The sequence below is a fragment of the Lynx canadensis genome, chromosome F1, assembly GCF_007474595.2.
Source record: "Lynx canadensis isolate LIC74 chromosome F1, mLynCan4.pri.v2, whole genome shotgun sequence".
NCBI classification, from domain to species: Eukaryota; Metazoa; Chordata; class Mammalia; order Carnivora; family Felidae; genus Lynx; species Lynx canadensis.
In genome coordinates, this window is record NC_044319.2 from 21956633 (window position 1) to 21975125 (window position 18493).

General features: G+C 40.7%; 1 protein-coding gene across 1 annotated transcript; it reads right to left on the reverse strand.

The window, feature by feature from the left end:
* Positions 1-2: 2 nt before the first annotated feature.
* Positions 3-17430, reverse strand: PRG4 (proteoglycan 4). The gene is made up of 15 exons (XM_030303368.1): positions 17222-17430; positions 16821-16919; positions 14123-14245; positions 12748-12867; positions 10025-10171; positions 9381-9503; positions 7154-7901; positions 5256-6517; positions 4263-5111; positions 3503-3580; positions 2534-2670; positions 2099-2255; positions 1431-1628; positions 856-981; positions 3-100 (listed from the first exon to the last, which is right to left on the reverse strand). Exons 2-15 carry the CDS (start codon positions 16891-16893, stop codon positions 3-5), a joined length of 4239 nt encoding a protein of 1412 aa, XP_030159228.1. The 5' UTR covers positions 16894-16919; positions 17222-17430.
* Positions 17431-18493: the final 1063 nt, after the last annotated feature.

The window sequence follows — 18493 nt, forward strand, 5'->3', positions numbered from 1 at the left end:
GTCTAAGGACAGTTGTACCAGACATTGGACAAGGTCCGCCCAGAACGAGTAGTAATGACTCTTGCTGTTCTACTTGGTTCATCGATGTTATAGTATTGATCTAAATAAAAGAGAAATCCTTTTTTAATTAAAAAGAAAACAAAACACCTGAACTAAAAATAGGGTTTTTTTTTTTTTATTATTACACTCAAAGACAGTGTTTGTCAATTTAATATCAGAAATGTTTAGATTAATTAATTTGAATTTACAAAAATAAAATTGCTTTCCCATACTGACCTTTCACCATCTTTCCATAAAATTAGGTTCATCTCTCCTTTTCACGGTAAGAATTTGAGAAAAACTAAGTCTAAAAAATTACTCACTTGTTTTATCCTTTAAAAATATTTTTGACATTTATATAGGTAGAATAACTTAGATTTCTGAATTTTTCTAAGAAAAGTGCCCCAGGTAATATAATTGAATTAATAAAGTTAGTTTCTCAACTTCTTTGTGATCTTCATGACTGTGTAGTGATGCAAATCAGTAATATTTTGTGGCACAAGACCTCCTATAAATGCCACAGGCAGTAGAAGTAAAATACTGTTTTTAGTAGCAGTTTTACTCAAGTAATATGTTTTATTATACTAGGCTTTAATCTCATGAAGGATAGTACAGAATTGAATTGTAGCACATTCAGTTCAATTGAAAATAAAGTGAAAATCTAAACTTTCTCTTTTTCAGAGCAATTAGAATAAGTATAGTTTAACTTCTCATCTTTAGTCACCATTGAACACTCGTGGTTTTGCTTTAATTATATTATTTCAGAGATTAGAGCACATCTGTAAGAACCTATGAAGATTTTACTTAATAGCTTACCTTTAGAAAAGGCATAATAATCATAGCCATCAGGTTTTCTGGTGTTGGGCAGTGCTATAGCTGAAGTAACCACATTTGGAAATCCTCTCCAGTATAAACTCATTTTAACTTCATTATGGAGGAAACCTGTAGATTTAAAGATACCAGACTGAAAAGCAATGTACTATAGGAAAGAGCAGCCATTAGGCAGACCTGGGTTTGAATCGCAGTTTGGTGACTTAGTAGCACTACTTTGGGCGAGTTGTGCCTTAGTTTTTGCTCTCTCTGACATGGTACAAATACCTACCTTACAGGACTCTTCTGAGGTTTACAGATTTGTATGTAATGTTCTTGGTAAGAGGTACCTGATAAGTGGTATTAATTACAATGAACAAACCTGAATAAACATTTCTTTACTCACACACACAAAGAAAGTATTGATCTGGTCCTCCACTGAGTTGGATTGATGTTTTACATCAATACGCTTTAAATTATTAGAGCTATTTAGTCACTGCATTCAATAAGCTTCATTCTGTAAGAAACTGTATTACATCTATTTCATGTGCAAGAATTTTTAACACAGTGAGAAACATTACCTTTGTCTTGATAAGAGACTCTGATGGGTGAATAGCGAATTCTGATGGTGTGTGTTTGAGAAGGTCCTATGGCGCGTTCAAAGCGACGTCTCCTAACCTGTGTTGTTTCTCCATACACTGAATAATTGATAGCAGGCCTTCTACCAGTGCACTTTCTGACGGGTTCCTGTTTATAAATATACTGCTGAATGCCGCCACCTATTATGTATTAGAAAATCACATATAATAATGAAAATTAAGCTTAATCCTCCAAAAAAGTGGAAAAGAGCTTTTACAAGATAGAGGAAACGATCAAGGTCTTTCATAAAGTATGTCCAGACATTAATGACCATTAGTCCAAGGGTAGTATAAAATAATTACTGAGTCCTGAAATCCTTCCTGAATGAACAAAACCAACAAACTGTGTATATTTGTATATTTAACTTTGTTTGAAAGTAAATGATGACACTTACATTAAGGACCTGAACATTCAAATGAAATTGTAATTTGTATGCTGAGAGCTCTAAATACTCTTTCCTGTCCTCAGTTTTTTCATTGAAAATATCTGATTCCAGCCATTAAAGATCTTTTGACAGTAAACCCAGTAATAAATGAAAATATTGAATAAAATTTCCCAGACAAATCAACTCTTAAAAGTTTTGTAATCTTGTCAATTATGTAACACATACCTCTCTTGAAAAAATACACAGATTCAGGTCTTTCCTTGTATTTAGCTATGGAGAGAGCTGCCACTATTTTTCCATTTAGTCCTCCAAATCCTTTTACAATTTGTTTGGGATACCCTGCATCTTTTATGTCATTGGTGAAACGCCAGTACTGAGAATCCTGATAATTCAACAGAGGAAATGATGTTAACAGCTTCGGAATAAAAAGGTTAGGGATTCATTCTTAGACTTAAATATAGGGAGAAAGTTTTAACTTCATTAAGTGAATAAATTAGCCTGTAATGTTACCAAGTTGTTAACTTTTCAGATTAAATTTTGATGATAGAATAGCTTAATAAAATATGGAGACCCTTCTGAAGTAGAGGTTAAGCTGATTTATGCTGTTATAATAAAGAATAGCTTATTGCTGATTTCTCTGAAAAAAGATAGTTTTCTTACCTTAAAGAAGAAAGTTTTTCCTTCACAGTTGCACCTAGTAAAAACAGTATCAATGGGGGAGGGAATACCCCAAACTTCAGTAATTTTACGAGCTGGAGATGGTGGACTGAATGGACTTAGCATCCAGAAATAATGACCTAAAATTGAAAGTGATCTGTCAGCCTATAAGCTGAATGAATCCCAATAAAGAAACCAAAATAAAAAAAATTTAGTCTATCGTAAGAACAGATTGAATAAATAAGCATTACATGACAAGTTTAGTCAATACCATGAGGACTAGTATAGTTAGTATTTGAACATTTCTGAGAGTAGAGATTTCTCAAGTCTGAAGTTCAAGCCTTGGAAATATTTTAATTTTCCAGTTTCCCTAGAAACTTCTGGCTTTGTGACTTAATAGAAAGTCACTTCTCTCTCCATTTCTTTACCTTTTAGAACCAAGGAGTTATAATTCAATGACTGCCAAAATCTCTTTAGCCTCTACTGTGCTAGTCTATGATTTGTTTCCGGTCAGATTTAATCAAAATATAAGAGGACTGGACCAGCAGAAGGCACAGCAGAGAATTAACAGGAAGTAACTGCTGCTCTGTTACACTCACACACAATGTAGCACTGTAGAAAACATCACAATCAAGATGTTATTTTCAAGTAAAATAGAGCAGGTAATACAAATCCTGATGTCATTTCATTTGATACGAAATCAAACTATGAACTACCTTTTCATTCTAATGGAACAAAAAATCTTAGTAGTATCTCTTCAAGTTCTTGGTTTTGTTTGTCTCTCCCAATATGTCCAATTTTGTTAATCTTATATTTTGGTTATTACTCTCAGGTTCTCGTAATACTGTGTGAGGTACGTTCATCAATCAGTTTCCCTCCAGAAAGCTTAACCCAAACTTCCACTTTTCTTTGGTTCTCCCAAATGCCAAGAACAAAATGAAGAGCAGAAAAAGAAATACGTGCATAGCTCACCTCGAAATGCAACTAATGTTCCATTGCGCAAAGCAGTCAGCCCATCTACTGGCTTACCGTTGCATAAATTAGTCTCATCTAAAACAAAAAATTAAGCCAAGATAAAAGAAAATGCGAAAAGTGTTCACATTCTTTTCAAATCCTCCCACAGTGTTGTTTTCCTCTGTTCACCTTTTCCTCAGCCTTTGAAGGGACTAGTGGGAGGTGTGTGTATTTCAAAAATGAAAAAGAAGAGAGAGATTTCATAATTGGTTTACTTAAAAGTGATCATTATTCAAAAAGTAATATATAAAAATAAGTTACGAATTGGAATAGGCCAGGTTACCCATTATCTACATGTATTAGATAATTATAGGATGTTTGATCCCAACACAAAATTCCATTTTTCAGTTCGGATTGCCTTTGAGACTTGGTTTGGTAAAGAATAATATTGCAGGTTTTTGCTTTGCGTTATACTCTTTTAAGGATAGACTTCCACTTAAGTATTTTTGACATTCTATACACTGTGTCTGCATATAGACACAGAAAATGCACTAAGTTCCTAGCACACTAGGTTATTACATGATTTTCCAAAGACCAAATAACCTTACTACAATTACTCCTCTGCTTACCTATGGAGAAGCTGGAAAACTCCACAAGTTAACAAGTTCAGGATTCTAGATAATGTACTTCAATAGAGTGATACTAACTTGGCATTCTGGTCCAAATAAATTTAAGTTAACATTACCAATTTTAAAGCAAAGTAACTGATGCTTGTTACCTGAAAGCATGGAGTTGATGGCAATGTCTTGATTGGATCCTCTCACTAAGATATCCGTGCCTGGGATAAATATAGGAGTTAACACGGGGGGCCTGGGGATCATGTGAGGTTTTTCTCCTGCAGCATCTCCATCCTTATTTGGATTTACTTCAACTATTTCTGAGTTAGGTGTTTGGTTGGGGCTGGTGGTAGTTTGGAGAATGGCTTTTGTGGAAGAGGTGGGGTGTAATTTGGGCACTGTCAATGTAGTCATCCTTGGGGGAGTTGGTGTAGTCTTTGGTTTTCTCCCTTTAGGTATCGTGTTTGGCTTTTTGGTAGAAGTGGGCTTTTTTGGTGCTTTGGTTGGCTTTTGGGATTTAGGAGTTGACACTTTAGGATTAGCTCTGTCTTTTGGTGCAGCTGTGGTTTCTTCAGGTTTATTCATAGTCTCTTCAGATGTAGTTGCCTTTTTTGTTGTAGTCATTACTTTGGGTGCAAGAGTTGTGGCTTGAGGAGTATTTTTGGACGATGTGGCTGATGTTACTTGTGTGGTTGTTCTTGTTTTGGAATCAGTGGTCTTTTCTTCTGTCGGAGTTGATGTAGGTACAGCAGCCATAATTCCAGGTGTCATGTGTATGTCTTTTTCTGTTGTTTTGTCTTTAGCTGTTGTAGTGATTTCAGGTGTGGTCACTCCAGGAGCCTTAGTTACAGGTATAACAGGTTCTTTGGGACTGTTTTCAAGAGCCTTTGGTGTGGGTTCTTTGGGAAACTCAGGAGTTGATTCAGCAGGGTTTTCGGGAGTAGTGGGAGGCTCCATGGTGGTTGTAGTAGAGCCCTCTGAGTTGGTTGGAGCAGGTGTCTCAAGAGAAGCTGGAGTGGGCTCCCTGAGAAGTTTGGGGATGGGCTCCTTGGTGGTGGTGGGAGCAGTCTCCTTGGGGACCTTGGGTGCAGGCTCCTTGGGAATGCTGGGAGCAGGTTCTTTGGGGGCTGTGGGTGCAGGCTCCTTGGGAATGCTGGGAGCAGGTTCTTTGGGGGCTGTGGGTGCAGGCTCCTTGGGAGCAGTGGGTGCAGTTTCCTTGGGGGCGGTGGGTGCAGGCTCCTTGGGGGCGGTGGGTGCAGTCTCCTTGGGGGCGGTGGGTGCAGGCTCCTTGGGAGCGGTGGGTGCAGGCTCCTTGGGGGCGGTGGGTGCAGGCTCCTTGGGAATGCTGGGAGCAGGTTCTTTGGGGGCTGTGGGTGCAGGCTCTTTGGGAGCAGTGGGTGCAGTCTCCTTGGGGGCGGTGGGTGCAGGCTCCTTGGGGGCTGTGGGTGCAGTCTCCTTGGGGGCGGTGGGTGCAGGCTCCTTGGGAGCGGTGGGTGCAGGCTCCTTGGGGGCAGTGGGTGCAGGCTCCTTGGGAATGCTGGGAGCAGGTTCTTTGGGGGCTGTGGGTGCAGGCTCCTTGGGAGCAGTGGGTGCAGTCTCCTTGGGGGCGGTGGGTGCAGGCTCCTTGGGGGCGGTGGGTGCAGGCTCCTTGGGAGCGGTGGGTGCAGGCTCCTTGGGGGCGGTGGGTGCAGGCTCCTTGGGAATGCTGGGAGCAGGTTCTTTGGGGGCTGTGGGTGCAGGCTCCTTGGGAGCAGTGGGTGCAGTCTCCTTGGGGGCGGTGGGTGCAGGCTCCTTGGGGGCTGTGGGTGCAGTCTCCTTGGGGGCGGTGGGTGCAGGCTCCTTGGGAGCGGTGGGTGCAGGCTCCTTGGGAATGCTGGGAGCAGGTTCTTTGGGGGCTGTGGGTGCAGGCTCCTTGGGAGCAGTGGGTGCAGTCTCCTTGGGGGCGGTGGGTGCAGGCTCCTTGGGGGCGGTGGGTGCAGGCTCCTTGGGGGCGGTGGGTGCAGGCTCCTTGGGGGCGGTGGGTGCAGGCTCCTTGGGAATGCTGGGAGCAGGTTCTTTGGGGGCTGTGGGTGCAGGCTCCTTGGGGGCGGTGGGTGCAGGCTCCTTGGGGGCGGTGGGTGCAGGCTCCTTGGGGGCGGTGGGTGCAGGCTCCTTGGGAGCGGTGGGTGCAGGCTCCTTGGGGGCGGTGGGTGCAGGCTCCTTGGGGGCGGTGGGTGCAGGCTCCTTGGGGGCAGTGGGTGCAGGCTCCTTGGGAGCGGTGGGTGCAGGCTCCTTGGGGGCGGTGGGTGCAGGCTCCTTGGGGGCGGTGGGTGCAGGCTCCTTGGGGGCGGTGGGTGCAGGCTCCTTGGGGGCGGTGGGTGCAGGCTCCTTGGGGGCGGTGGGTGCAGGCTCCTTGGGGGTGGTAGGTGTAGGCTCTGTGGGGGCCATGGGTGCAGGTTCCTTGGTAGTAATAGGAGCAGGCTTGTTGGGGGCCATGGGTGCAGGCTCCTTGGGAATGCTCGGAGCAGGTTCCTTGGGGGCTGTGGGTACAGGCTCCTTGGGAGTGGTGGGTGCAGGCTCCGTGGGGGCCATGGGTACAGGTTCTTTGGGGGTGGTAGGTGCAGGCTCCTTGGGGGCCGTGGGTGCAGGTTCCTTGGTGGTAGTAGGAGCAGGCTTGTTGGGGGTGGTGGGTGCAGCCTCCTTGGGGGCTGTGGGTGCAGGTTCCTTGGGGGTGGTAGGTGCAGGCTCCTTGGGGGCTGTGGGTGCAGGTTCCTTGGTGGTAATAGAAGCAGGCTTGTTGGGGGTGGTGGGTGCAGCCTCCTTGGGGGCAGTGGGTGTAGGCTCCTTTGGAGTGGTGAGTGCAGGCTCCGTGGGGGCTGTGGGTGGAGGTTCTTTGGTGGTAGTGGATGCAGGCTCCTTAGGAGTGGTGGGAGCAGACTTCTTGGGGGTGGTGGGTGCAGGCTCCGTGGGGGCCATTGGTGCAGACTCCTTGGTAGGTGTAGGCTCTTTGGTGGTGGGTGCAGGCTTCTTGGGGGTAGTGGGTGCAGGCTCTTTGGTCGTGGGTGCAGGCTTCTTGGGGGTGGTGGGTGTAGGCTCTTTGGTCGTGGGTGCAGGCTTCTTGGGGGTAGTGGGTGCAGGCTCTTTAGTCGTGGGTGCAGACTTCTTGGGGGTGGTGGGTGCAGGCTCTGTGGTCGTGGGTGCAGGCTTCTTGGGGGTGGTGGGTGCAGGCTTCTTGGGAGTGGTGGGTGCAGGCTTCTTGGGAGTGGTGGGTGCAGGCTCTTTGGTGGTGGGTACTGGCTTCTTGGGGGTGGTGGGTGCAGGCTCTTTGGTGGTGGATGCAGGCTTCTTGGGGGTAGTGGGAACAGGTTTCTTGGTGGTGGTGGGAGCAGGAGATTTGGTTGTAGTTTCAGCTTTTGGTGTAGATGTACTAGGAGCTTTGGATGTGGGTATAAAATCTTTAGCAGGTATTTTCTCTGCACTTTGTTTCTCTTTAGGTGAAGTAGTCTTCTCTTTTTCTCTATTTGAAGTCTGTTTATTCGTTATAGGAGTCTCTTTAGTTTCAACTGCTGTCTCCTCACTCGTTGTTGAAGATGTCTCTTTGGGTGTATCAGAATTAGGTGGAAGACTGGGTTTTGGATTTGTCGGTTTGACTGTTGTAATCTTGGGAGGTGTGGTAACTTTATTGCGTTGGGTGGTAGGAATGTCAGGAGTCGGGGTGAGCTTGACGTCACCATTGTCCAGTCCGCTTCCATCTTCATCTACAACTGGTGGTTCAGGGTTAGGTTTCTTTTTAGGAGTTTTTTCCTTCTTGTTATCTTTTACTAGAAAAAAAATATGCACATTTTTTACTTTTGAATAGTTTTCCATAGTGACCTAAAGAGCTCGTCCTTACCAGCTAGCTGTGTTGATAGCTGATCAAACTGCTTTATCTGTAGGCAAATTGCTAACCTGTAATTCATTAATTTGTTGTAAAATGGGAAATGATTAACTTATCTGATTGGGCTATTTTAGGGAATTGATGAGAAGGGATGAAAAAGCACAAGTAAAAGTCTATACTATTAATGTATAGAAACAAGTGGCAACTTTGAAATTACCAACATGATCAACTACACGAATTCATCTCTTTATATTAATGTTCTTTGCCTCTCACTTCCTCCACTCCTTTTACTTCACACTGTTGAGTGCTGCACTCTTCCTTCTGGAAACCTAGTTCCAACATCTTCAAGATTAACTGTACCAATTGGCCTCGGAAGCCTCTACAACTACACCCCAGGAATCTGTTCCAGTCACTCCAGCGGTCCCTACTAATCTGTTTCCATACACACAGCTGTTAGCTCTTCCCTTTCCTCTGCCCACCTAAACTCAGCAGCCCAGGGGATACAGAGGGGATTAGGATGCCATGGCAGCCAAAGACCTTGTTGAACAGGATTTCTCCTAGCAGCTACCCAAAGAGCACATCAAGAGCTCATCCCTGAGAGGAGTTCGATTTAACAAACATGTATTGCACTTGCATTGTATGCAAGACTCTGGATGATTCAAAGACTATTTGGCTATTCTGCCAGAGTAAAGGCTTCAGGGGAAATAACAACCACCCAGGAAATAGAGTTCTTTGAAACTCCAGTATCCAATATTCAGTATTTCCTGGAGAAAGAGAATGTATTTTAGAATTTCAGGAAATTAAAAAAAAATAGAACAAAAGGAAACTTTTTTTAGGAGGTAATAGCCTACTCTGTGGGACAGTCTCTACTACAAAAAAAAAAAAATCAGCTAGATATGACATAATTTATTAGAAAAATAATAAAAAGGATCTGTAAAACGTGGATAATAATATTGCCTTTCCCAGAGATGTGTATGAGACTTTAATGGATTAACGTTTTAAAACACTTAAAGCAGCATATAAATGTGTGCAAAATAAAATAAGGAAAAATAAAAGGGAAAGCAAAAACCACAAGGAACACAGGAAGAAGGAGAAGAAAGAAAAATGATATCAGGTAGACAGGAATGAAAATCAAAAACCATAAATAATCATCTCCGGTGCCATCCTGTGTTTCCAGAGCTGCTGCTATAGCATCTTCTTATCCTTGGTTTTAAGAGTGCTTTCTTAGCTGCTCTGCACTAGTTTCCTATAGGAAGTTCTCATTAGTATCTTCTAAAATAATTTTTACAAATTATTTTTACAAATCTATACATGCCCCAAGTATTGAAATGTCCTCAAACCATTCTACCAACACGCATTGCTTTTAGAGAATTATTTTTAATATGGCATTGATATAGTCTTTGATCTTTATCAATGCTCAAACCTTTGGGTTTCTTCTTTAATTCTTTATTAGCAGCTGAATTTTTGGAAGACTTGACTTTCCGAATAGTTGAAGAGGAAGAGGAAGAGGAGGAAGAAGACTCTTGATTTTCAGAAACAGAATGTTCTATAAATCAAATAAAAAGGTTGATCACACCAACTGCAATTGAAAGCAAAAAAACGCCAGTCCAAATACAATGAGAAATGTTGTTGACTGCTCTGCAAATGTCCGTGTTCTGCTTTTTTAATTTATCAGTAATATGTTCAACTGCTCTTTAAATTTGTCAGTTAAAAGCCAGGTAGCTAAGCTTAACACAGATACTAGCAGTATATATTACTTTCTCTCAAATTCCCCATGTCTCACAGAATCTAATTATTCTGCAGAAGATCTGGGCTTTTTTTTCCCAATGAGATTTGTCTTCTGATTACTGTAACCTACACCCATGCTGGGTTCAGTTGTAAGAAAAATAAATATCTGAGGGTTTATAATTTGGCTTAAACTTTGACTTAAAACACACTTCTTTAAAAAGTGTAATAAGCCTTTCATGACTCATATGATTCCCTTTTTCTATGAAGAGTCTTTTAAAAGTAGTTCACCTACAGCTTAGTCCATCTCAAAACCTTTTATTACATCTGTCATCTTCCTACCTTCTGTTATTTCCTCTGATTCTATAACTTTCTTAGTCTTCTTCTTGTTTGGTGATTTGGGTGAACGTTTGGTTGTTGATTTGATGGTTTGAGATGCTCCTGGAGCTGGAGGTACAGTCTTTGAAGATGGTGATGGGGGATTATGCACTGAGGCCAAGCGAGACAAGTCAGTTAACATCTTGTTGACATTCATCAGCAACTCTTAACTGTGAAAGGCATGGACGCATCTGGCTTCAAGAATAGAGGCTGGTGAAAACCAGTGTAGGCAGGCCCTTAGCCTAACACTAATTACCGCAAAGTGATTAATTCTGAGGAGCATTGCTATAAAATATAAACCTGAATTCCAGCCCTAGCCCTGCAAGTCTCTACCCTTGTGACCTTGGGCAAATGAACTAACCCTTCTTGAATTTTGTTTTCAGATCTGCATATTGAGATATTTATTCTAGATGATTTCTGAATGTGTTTCTCTGCCTAAAAAATACCTGACTCTAGGGGCACCTGGGTGACTCAGACAATTGAGCGTCCGACTCTTGATTTCAGCTCAGGGCATGATCCCAGGGTCATAGGATCGAGCCCTGCATCAGGCTCCACACTAAGCATAGAGCCTGCTTAAGATTCTCCCAATCTTTCTCACTCTCTCTCTCCTAAAACAAAAACAAAACAACAACAACAAAAAAAACCCTCAACTCAACTCCATACCTTATGCCAATCTTCTATGATGGTAAAAATAATTACTGCATGTGAATGACAGGTATTTGTGCTCTCACAAAGAGAAATATAATAAGTACATTTGTCCTGTTTTCATATTCATTTAAATAAAATGATGCCAATCCACCTTTCTTCTTTCTAATTACAAAAGCTGTACATGAATATTTAGTCTTGTAAACAATTCACACCTTCACATTATGCTTTTCTCAAAATGTGTTGCCCTTCCCCAAGTTAAACAACTGTTAATGGTTTGGTGCGTATCTTTGAAACCTTTTCTCACCCGTCCTCCTACCCTTTCTGTGTCTAGAAGAGAAGACAAGGGACGTGTTTTGATCATTAGGAACCAGAAGAAAAGGAAAGGGACTTCTAGAGGATAAGAAAGCGGAGGACAATGAGATGCTCTGGGTAGAGGGAGTTGTGATAAATCCTGCTGCTCTGACTAAACATCCCAGAAACTCCTGCCCGTGCAGTCTCCGTGAGCTGACCACCCCACACCTTCCTCTGTCTTCCCCCAAACAGCTCAGTTCTGCCATGTACTAGCTCATAATCTTGAGCCAAACAACCTCTTGGACTGTTTTCTCACCCACATTTTTTCAGCGCTTGAAACGCTATGATTTTGAAATGTATAGATGCCTACCAGCCGTGTCTATAGCAATCCCAAAACAACTAAGAGGTGTGTCATAAGATGGTTCAGTTGTTATTTGTAAAAAATGAAGTATTGAAGCTCTGGGTGGTTCCATTATTTTCACTTGAGACCCTGACTATCTTTGTGAATTCTGTAAATGAAGCATGACCTTCATCAAATTTGTTGTTGTTGAGTCCTACTTAAACCTCAAGTAATCTGACCCAGCACCCGGTAGTATGGTCTTTAGCACGTTCTTTCAATGCTTCATCACTCTCTACCCAACCTTCCTTCCCACTCATCTTCCATCCAAAATAAATTATTTTTTGTTTCACAGCCAAAACCATTATCAGGGCGATGAATAAATACGTATCCTTCATCATGGGTCCTTCTGAAAGCTGCAGGAACTCCACACTCTGAGTTTTTGATTATGAGGGTGTTGTCTCCATCATTTTTGGACTGCTTTCCAATGAAAACATTGAACAGTTAAGAAATATCCCTCAACTATGCTGATAAACAGTTTTTTACCCTATTTCTCCACTGTTCAAAAGAAGCAGGACGTACAGTCTTGTTTAAATAGAATAAGATTATGCAAGCAATGCTTATTTTCACTTTTACCTTCACAAATATCATTGTTTCAACAAAGTATAATTTAAGAATAAACATTTGGTAAAGAAAGGAATTTATTATTTAAGTCTTTTTTAAACTGTTTTGGAAAATCTGAAGTTTTATTATACTCTCAGATTAGTTCTCCAGGACCTATAACCAGAGAGGAGGATTTTAAAATGGAGCAATACCCCTTTTTATTGACTCTGTCACACACAGGGATTTAGATAGAGATGACCATGGGCTCCAGAGATGAGAAGGGACATACAACAGACGGTTGACAACTTCTCGGTAGGTTTGCCTATAACTTTAGTGTCTTTAATCAAACTCCTAAATTTACTAGTTTAGAGAAGCTGTGTCATTCTGTCCTTCAATATACACTCAAAAACTCTGAAGCCAAAAGCACAGCTAACTCAAAGGACTGCTGACTTTGTGGGGTCAGCACTGTTAGGGTGAAACAAGAAATCCTGGAATGAGCTGGTTACTGTTAATTGCACCTGAAATTGAACCACACCTGAGGAAAAAGTATGTGCACTCAGCCCCTATTCTCTCTATTCCTCAACCAGCGATCTCTGGAGCTCCTGGAGACTGGCAGAACCAGGCAGTGCTGTTGGAAGAGGCTTTCCTTCATCAATTCATCTTGGTGAAGCAAAATTAATATGAAATGGCTTGTGCTAGTAAAATCAAGTCCTTGGGTGGAGTGCATATTGGACATTATCAGCAAAGCTAAGGTAGGTGCATAGATCGGGCTGTACTGAGAGGCGCTGACTGATACCACGATGCTTACCTTTTCCACAAAAATTCTCATAATCGGAACAGCACTTGCCATACTTCTTACATTCCGAGTCGCAGTCGCACTCCCTCCCTCTTGCAAAGGACTCGAAGCAGCGGCCTTTACAGGAAAGCTCTATCCAGAGCAAAACAAAACATAGATTACTGATTATGCAGCCACACCCATGTACTGATAGCCATTTCCCACCTTATAGCTGCCTAGAGTTCCAAAAGTGCATTTCTGAGTCTTTTATTTGAAATTTGGAAAATACATGGTTTTCTAAGTGGAGAAGTCAGGAAGGAAATATGGTGCCTCAGGGAAGCTTCTCTTGCCTTTCAAGACTCTAAGAGACACCCCAGTGCTGAGTCATTTCACATACGGACAATGGAAAAGTGGGAACCCTTCATATGAAATCCCCCCATCCTCTCCATGTCACACCACTGCTTTGTAATAGATGCTTATTAAGTGAATGTTCAGATCCTACAATATTCCAAAGAGCTGGCATAATATAGATGGGTCACTGTTTAGGCTCAGAAATCATTTATAACGCAGAGACTTTTATTATGATGAACTGGGCAACATGTGGCGTTGAAAGATTTCAGCCTAATCCCGTGGCATGGATTATACTTGCTCATTTCAAAATAAGCCTTGGTTAGAGACCCAATAACTTTACCAAAGCCTGTTTGAAATTATCACCTTCAACAACACATAATTGTACAGCAGTATATTTATCAACTTCACATACAAATTCTAAAGTAAACATAAGTTTGAACCACTTTTAATGATAATTTTCACAAATTGGATATGAAATGCCCGTGTTAACAAAATGATCTAAAAATGCATTCAGGTGAAATACCACCCATCATTTAAAATTTAAAACCTTTGGGTTTTAACTGAAATTCCTCATAAGACACTAATGCTTCGTACTTAAAGTGACTTTTTTCAGACAATTTAGAAACATGTTTATATCAAACAGTCAAACAGTAGATAAGATTATTTTATATCCATGGATTCTTTTGATGAAGCTATGGAAGAACCCCATCACTAAGCAGTTATATCTCTGATTGGTAAGTGAATAGTACTCATTACTATTTACTTGATGACTCCTGAGTCACAGCATTCTCTATTTACAACAAGATATTTTACTTGGACTAGTCAATAACCTTGTGCACCTGTCAGAGTCCCAGGCTCCCCTCCTCTTCCCTCCCCCAAGAGTCACGAGCTTTGACACCATCCTTAGGTACAGCACGCTGCAACATTTATGCAAGGAAGGGAAAGGCATTTAAGCAAAAAGAAGCGCAGTAGTGTGGAAACAGCACTGGAAGGGGCTGCAAGGGGACTCACAGAACAGTGCTGCTTGGCAGGGGAGACACTAGCTGTCAGGACTTACCCACAGTGCAGACTTTCTTGAAATCAGGGCAGCACTCCATGTAGTGTTGACAGTTATAATCACAGTTGCAGGTGGCATCTCTAGAATACCCTTCCCCACATCTCCCTGCACAGCTTGGTAAATCTAAAATTATACAATACTAGGGTAAACATGGCTAAACCACTTTACAGAAAGGAAGGGGTCTAATGAGGAGGACAAAGCCATTTGGTCAGGGAGAATTTTATCAATTGGAAAAGGTTGGGGATGATGGTTAGCAATGGGTCCGGGTGATCTTTGCCTGATCTCTGATGTGACCTTGATCATGCCACTTCATTCTTCACCAGACTGAGAAGATAAATACACTTTTGAAAATGAGGCAAAGGTAATGGCTTTGCATAAAGAGGGTGATATTCGGGCAGTAGTGGGGTTGGGGAGTTGTGCAGAGAGCGGCCACAGCTCAACTGAGGCTGCAGCTAAAATGATGACTAGTTGACATTTATTGAGCATCTCTGTATCTCTGTGCTGGACACTCAGTCATATGTTATCTCTAATGTTTATGAAACTGTTACCAGGAGGGTATTAGTAGCCCCTTTTGAGAGATAAGGCAGCTGAAACACAGAGATTTTAATAACTAGCTCAAGAATACCTGGTTAGTTAATGGTTCCAGGATATATGTATTACAGATAAATTGTGTTACCTATAATACCTATAATACCTATAATAAATATGTGTTACCTATAAATTATTCATACTGACCTCTTTCACTCTTCGAAGTGTCCTGATTTGGATAATAAGTTACATGGTCACCTAGAACTTGAACTCTGATATATCTGATTCTAAAGCCAACACTATTCCCACCCAATCACATTGCCTCTCATCCCTCATGTTGAGTTTAAAACAAGCTGGTTAGGCCAGCAAAAACTTCCCTAGGCTTCCTCCTCCTTTTACTGGTGAGGATAACTGGTTCTTTAAATGTTGAGGAAGTGAGATGTTTACAACCACAGATACAGAGAAGACAAAATAAATAACCGTTCAAATAGCATCTGGGCATGAATATAAAGGTCAGAGTTATTCTGGGTGAAAAAAACAACAATATGAACAAAAGCATAGCTATCCTCAAATATATTTCTGGAAGTCATTTGGAAAACACCTTCCTGAGAGATAAAACCACAGAAATGTAACAATCGAATCCATCTCTGGAATAGAAATTGGCAGGTGCAATGTCCTAAATCCATAGAGGGACGTTGAAACACACTGAAAAAATCTCAAAATAATGAGTCTGGGAAACTGAAAGTCTTCACATGCAAAGAAAATAGTAGATATTAGGACAACTTCCACAACCTTTTGCGTACATATGTGCACAATACATACAAAAACGCATATATAGTGTATGTATATAAATACATATATTATATATAAAGGAAAAAGAGAATGAGAAATTGAGAAGGCGAGAAAAGCAGACAACACAACATTAAAGTCTATTCTTTCCTAATTAGCAGATTTCTGAATGAGGAAATCAATTATCTTTATAGGAAAAGTTTATTTTCATAGACTAAGTGATTGTCCTACTTTTACCACTGTTAATTTTAAAGATAATTTTACATTCATTCATTTAAAGGAGAGTAAAACCATTTTGGAGCACAATTGATCTTATTCCAGAGGAAAGGTAGATTAGGAAATGCTCTCAGTGTTGTGAGCCTTGTAATGCTATCGTAAGACAGCAGAGGAGTCAAAAGATAGTGTAGAGGCCATGATTCCTTATTAAACGTTCACATGTGCTTCCATGTGTTTTTCCATCTTATCTTAGTGATTCGGAAACTATGTCCACGTCAGGAGATTATCTCTCATGCTTAGGTTTATGGGAATTTTAACTATTTTCCTGGAAATGCCTATTTTATAAATGCAATTTCACCATAACAAGCATGCACCTTGATTTTTCTTCTCTCAGGTTTTGCTTATCAAAGAAAAACAAGGATATGAAAATCCGATGTTCAGTATTATTGCCATTAATCAACTTTGATCGCATGCTAGAGACATTTGCTAAGGTGATTGCACTGGATATATCTTAACATTCTCTAAATGTCAATGACAAGAACTGTTCATCCAGGACAGTTTTTAGAGTACTGTGAATAGTTCAATATTACAATATAAGATGACATTCACACAAGTAGAGTCCATTCCTGGATGAATAGTTCTTGTAAGAAACAGAGCACTTTCAAGATTAATCCAAGGCCATTTGAAACATTGTCAATGCTCACTGTACCATGGTGCCTAGTTCTACAGATCCTGAAAGAAGCTAGCAATAATTTATTTGATGTAAAATACTCATTAAATTTACTGGAAACATGTGAGCAAAAATTACATGCCATTTAAACGTCATTCTTTTCAGTTCATCTGATGATACTGTATCACAATAGCACAGTTTTATCATGTGTCCATGGTTTCTTTTTTAGCTTTTGGAGTCACCACAAAAATGAGTACAAAAATTAGTCTATAGAAAAGCTCCAAACTTGAAAGGTTTCATAAGACATGAGAAAAAGTGAGAATTCCAAAATGCTTAGAAATGTTGCATATGCTTTTACATAATTTTAAAACTATACTATACATTAAATTCAAACAAATGTACGTTTTCAGAAATCTGTTTCTTTTGTTGTCATAATAGTCAAAACAGAATGATTAGCAACAGTTGTTAAATAAGTCTTTTTGGTGGTTAAGCTACCTTGAGAAGAAACTTGCTGAATCAAGAAAACAGAAAGCAGCAGCAAGTACATGGGAAGTATTTTCCACTCCATGTCTGTTTCCAGGTACCGAGACCTCACTGAAAAGAAAAGAAAAGCATCAGAAAACTGCTCTTTAATCTCACCACTAATTTATGCCCATGTTACTTACGGTTTCAGTAACTTTTAAAATGCGGTTTAATGATAAAACCATCCCACTCTTGAAACAAGACTTTTAAAGATAACGAGCTTTAATTCTACTGTAAATATTTCACCATCTTATGCAGAAGAAATCATGAGTCACCATCTCAATCATGTTATGGTCCATGTTAATACTTTAGAATTCTCCCAAATGAAAAACAGCCCTATCTCAAACTCCATTTAAATTATAGTATATACTTACAGTGCAAGGTTGAAATCCCAGCTTACAGAGAAAAAATAACCAGCTTCAGTAAAATTTAATTTAACAAACACAGGAGTGATCATTCCAACTTTCCCTTAACTCTCCATATAAATTTGTAAGCTTCCAACAGGTGTATTGTGTAGCTGTGATCCTTTTCAAAACTTTCCTACTCCTGTCCTTAAAAACTGTTCTCAAACTTCTTTAATAAAGCATAGTCCTATTGAATTGAAAACACATTTAATTCCACGAAGCAAGTTAACTTTGACACTTACCCGTAAAAGCAATAGTGAGTTTTTCCAATGTTCTGGAAGTCTTATATATCAGTGCAAATATATTGGGATGAACCAATTAGTCCAAAGGTTAGACAGAATCAACAGTGACAACGCTATGAAATCAAACTTTCCTCATTTGTTGGAAGAGGGCCCAGACAACTAGACTTAGGCAACATCTGGAAAACACTTCCATTAAGAAAAATGACTACTACAAAATAAATTTAGGATTATTGGCCAAAACACACTTCTAATTTCTGAGTGAAGTGAACAAATTGTTCTGAGATGGTAAATAGCTCTGGCAACTTCTGACTAGTGTATCAAAGCAGCAACTTCAAAATAGTCAAGTGTGGGTATCACTTCTTCCTCCCCCCCCCCCAGTTAAGTCCAGCAAAGAGTGATTTTGAAATTTATCTACTGTTAGATTGTGGTCCAACTTTTCTTAAGTTATGCTATTAAATCAAATGTACATTTCCTTTCTTGAGTATTTTCATTTTCACCAAGCACAGAAAATAGGCTCTTAATTGCCTCACGGTGGATAGTCTGCAAGGGTGGATTTTCTAGCTTCCCTTACCATGTAAAAACCTTCTTCAAAACTGTAGCATAACAGACTCTTAAATACAGAGAACAAACTGAGGGTTGGTGGGTGGGGTGGGGGGGGATAGGGGAAAATGGGTGATGGGCATCGAGGAGGGCATTTGTTGGGATGAGCACTGGGTGTGGAATGTAAGCGATGAATCACAGGAATCTACCCCCCAAACCAAGAGCACACTATATACACTGTATGTTAGCTAACTTGACAGTAAATTATATTAAAAACAAGCAAAACAAAACAAAACAAAAAACACCATAGCTATCTCCCTTTGCCCCTTTATTTAAGCACAGCAGCATTTGGGAAAAGGTCTTTTAAATTATTAATTTAGATTCCTTACCACAGAAAATGGGAACTATCATCTTGTGGAGCTAAGTCAGCTCCACTCAAGGTCTTACCTCAGTTTGATAT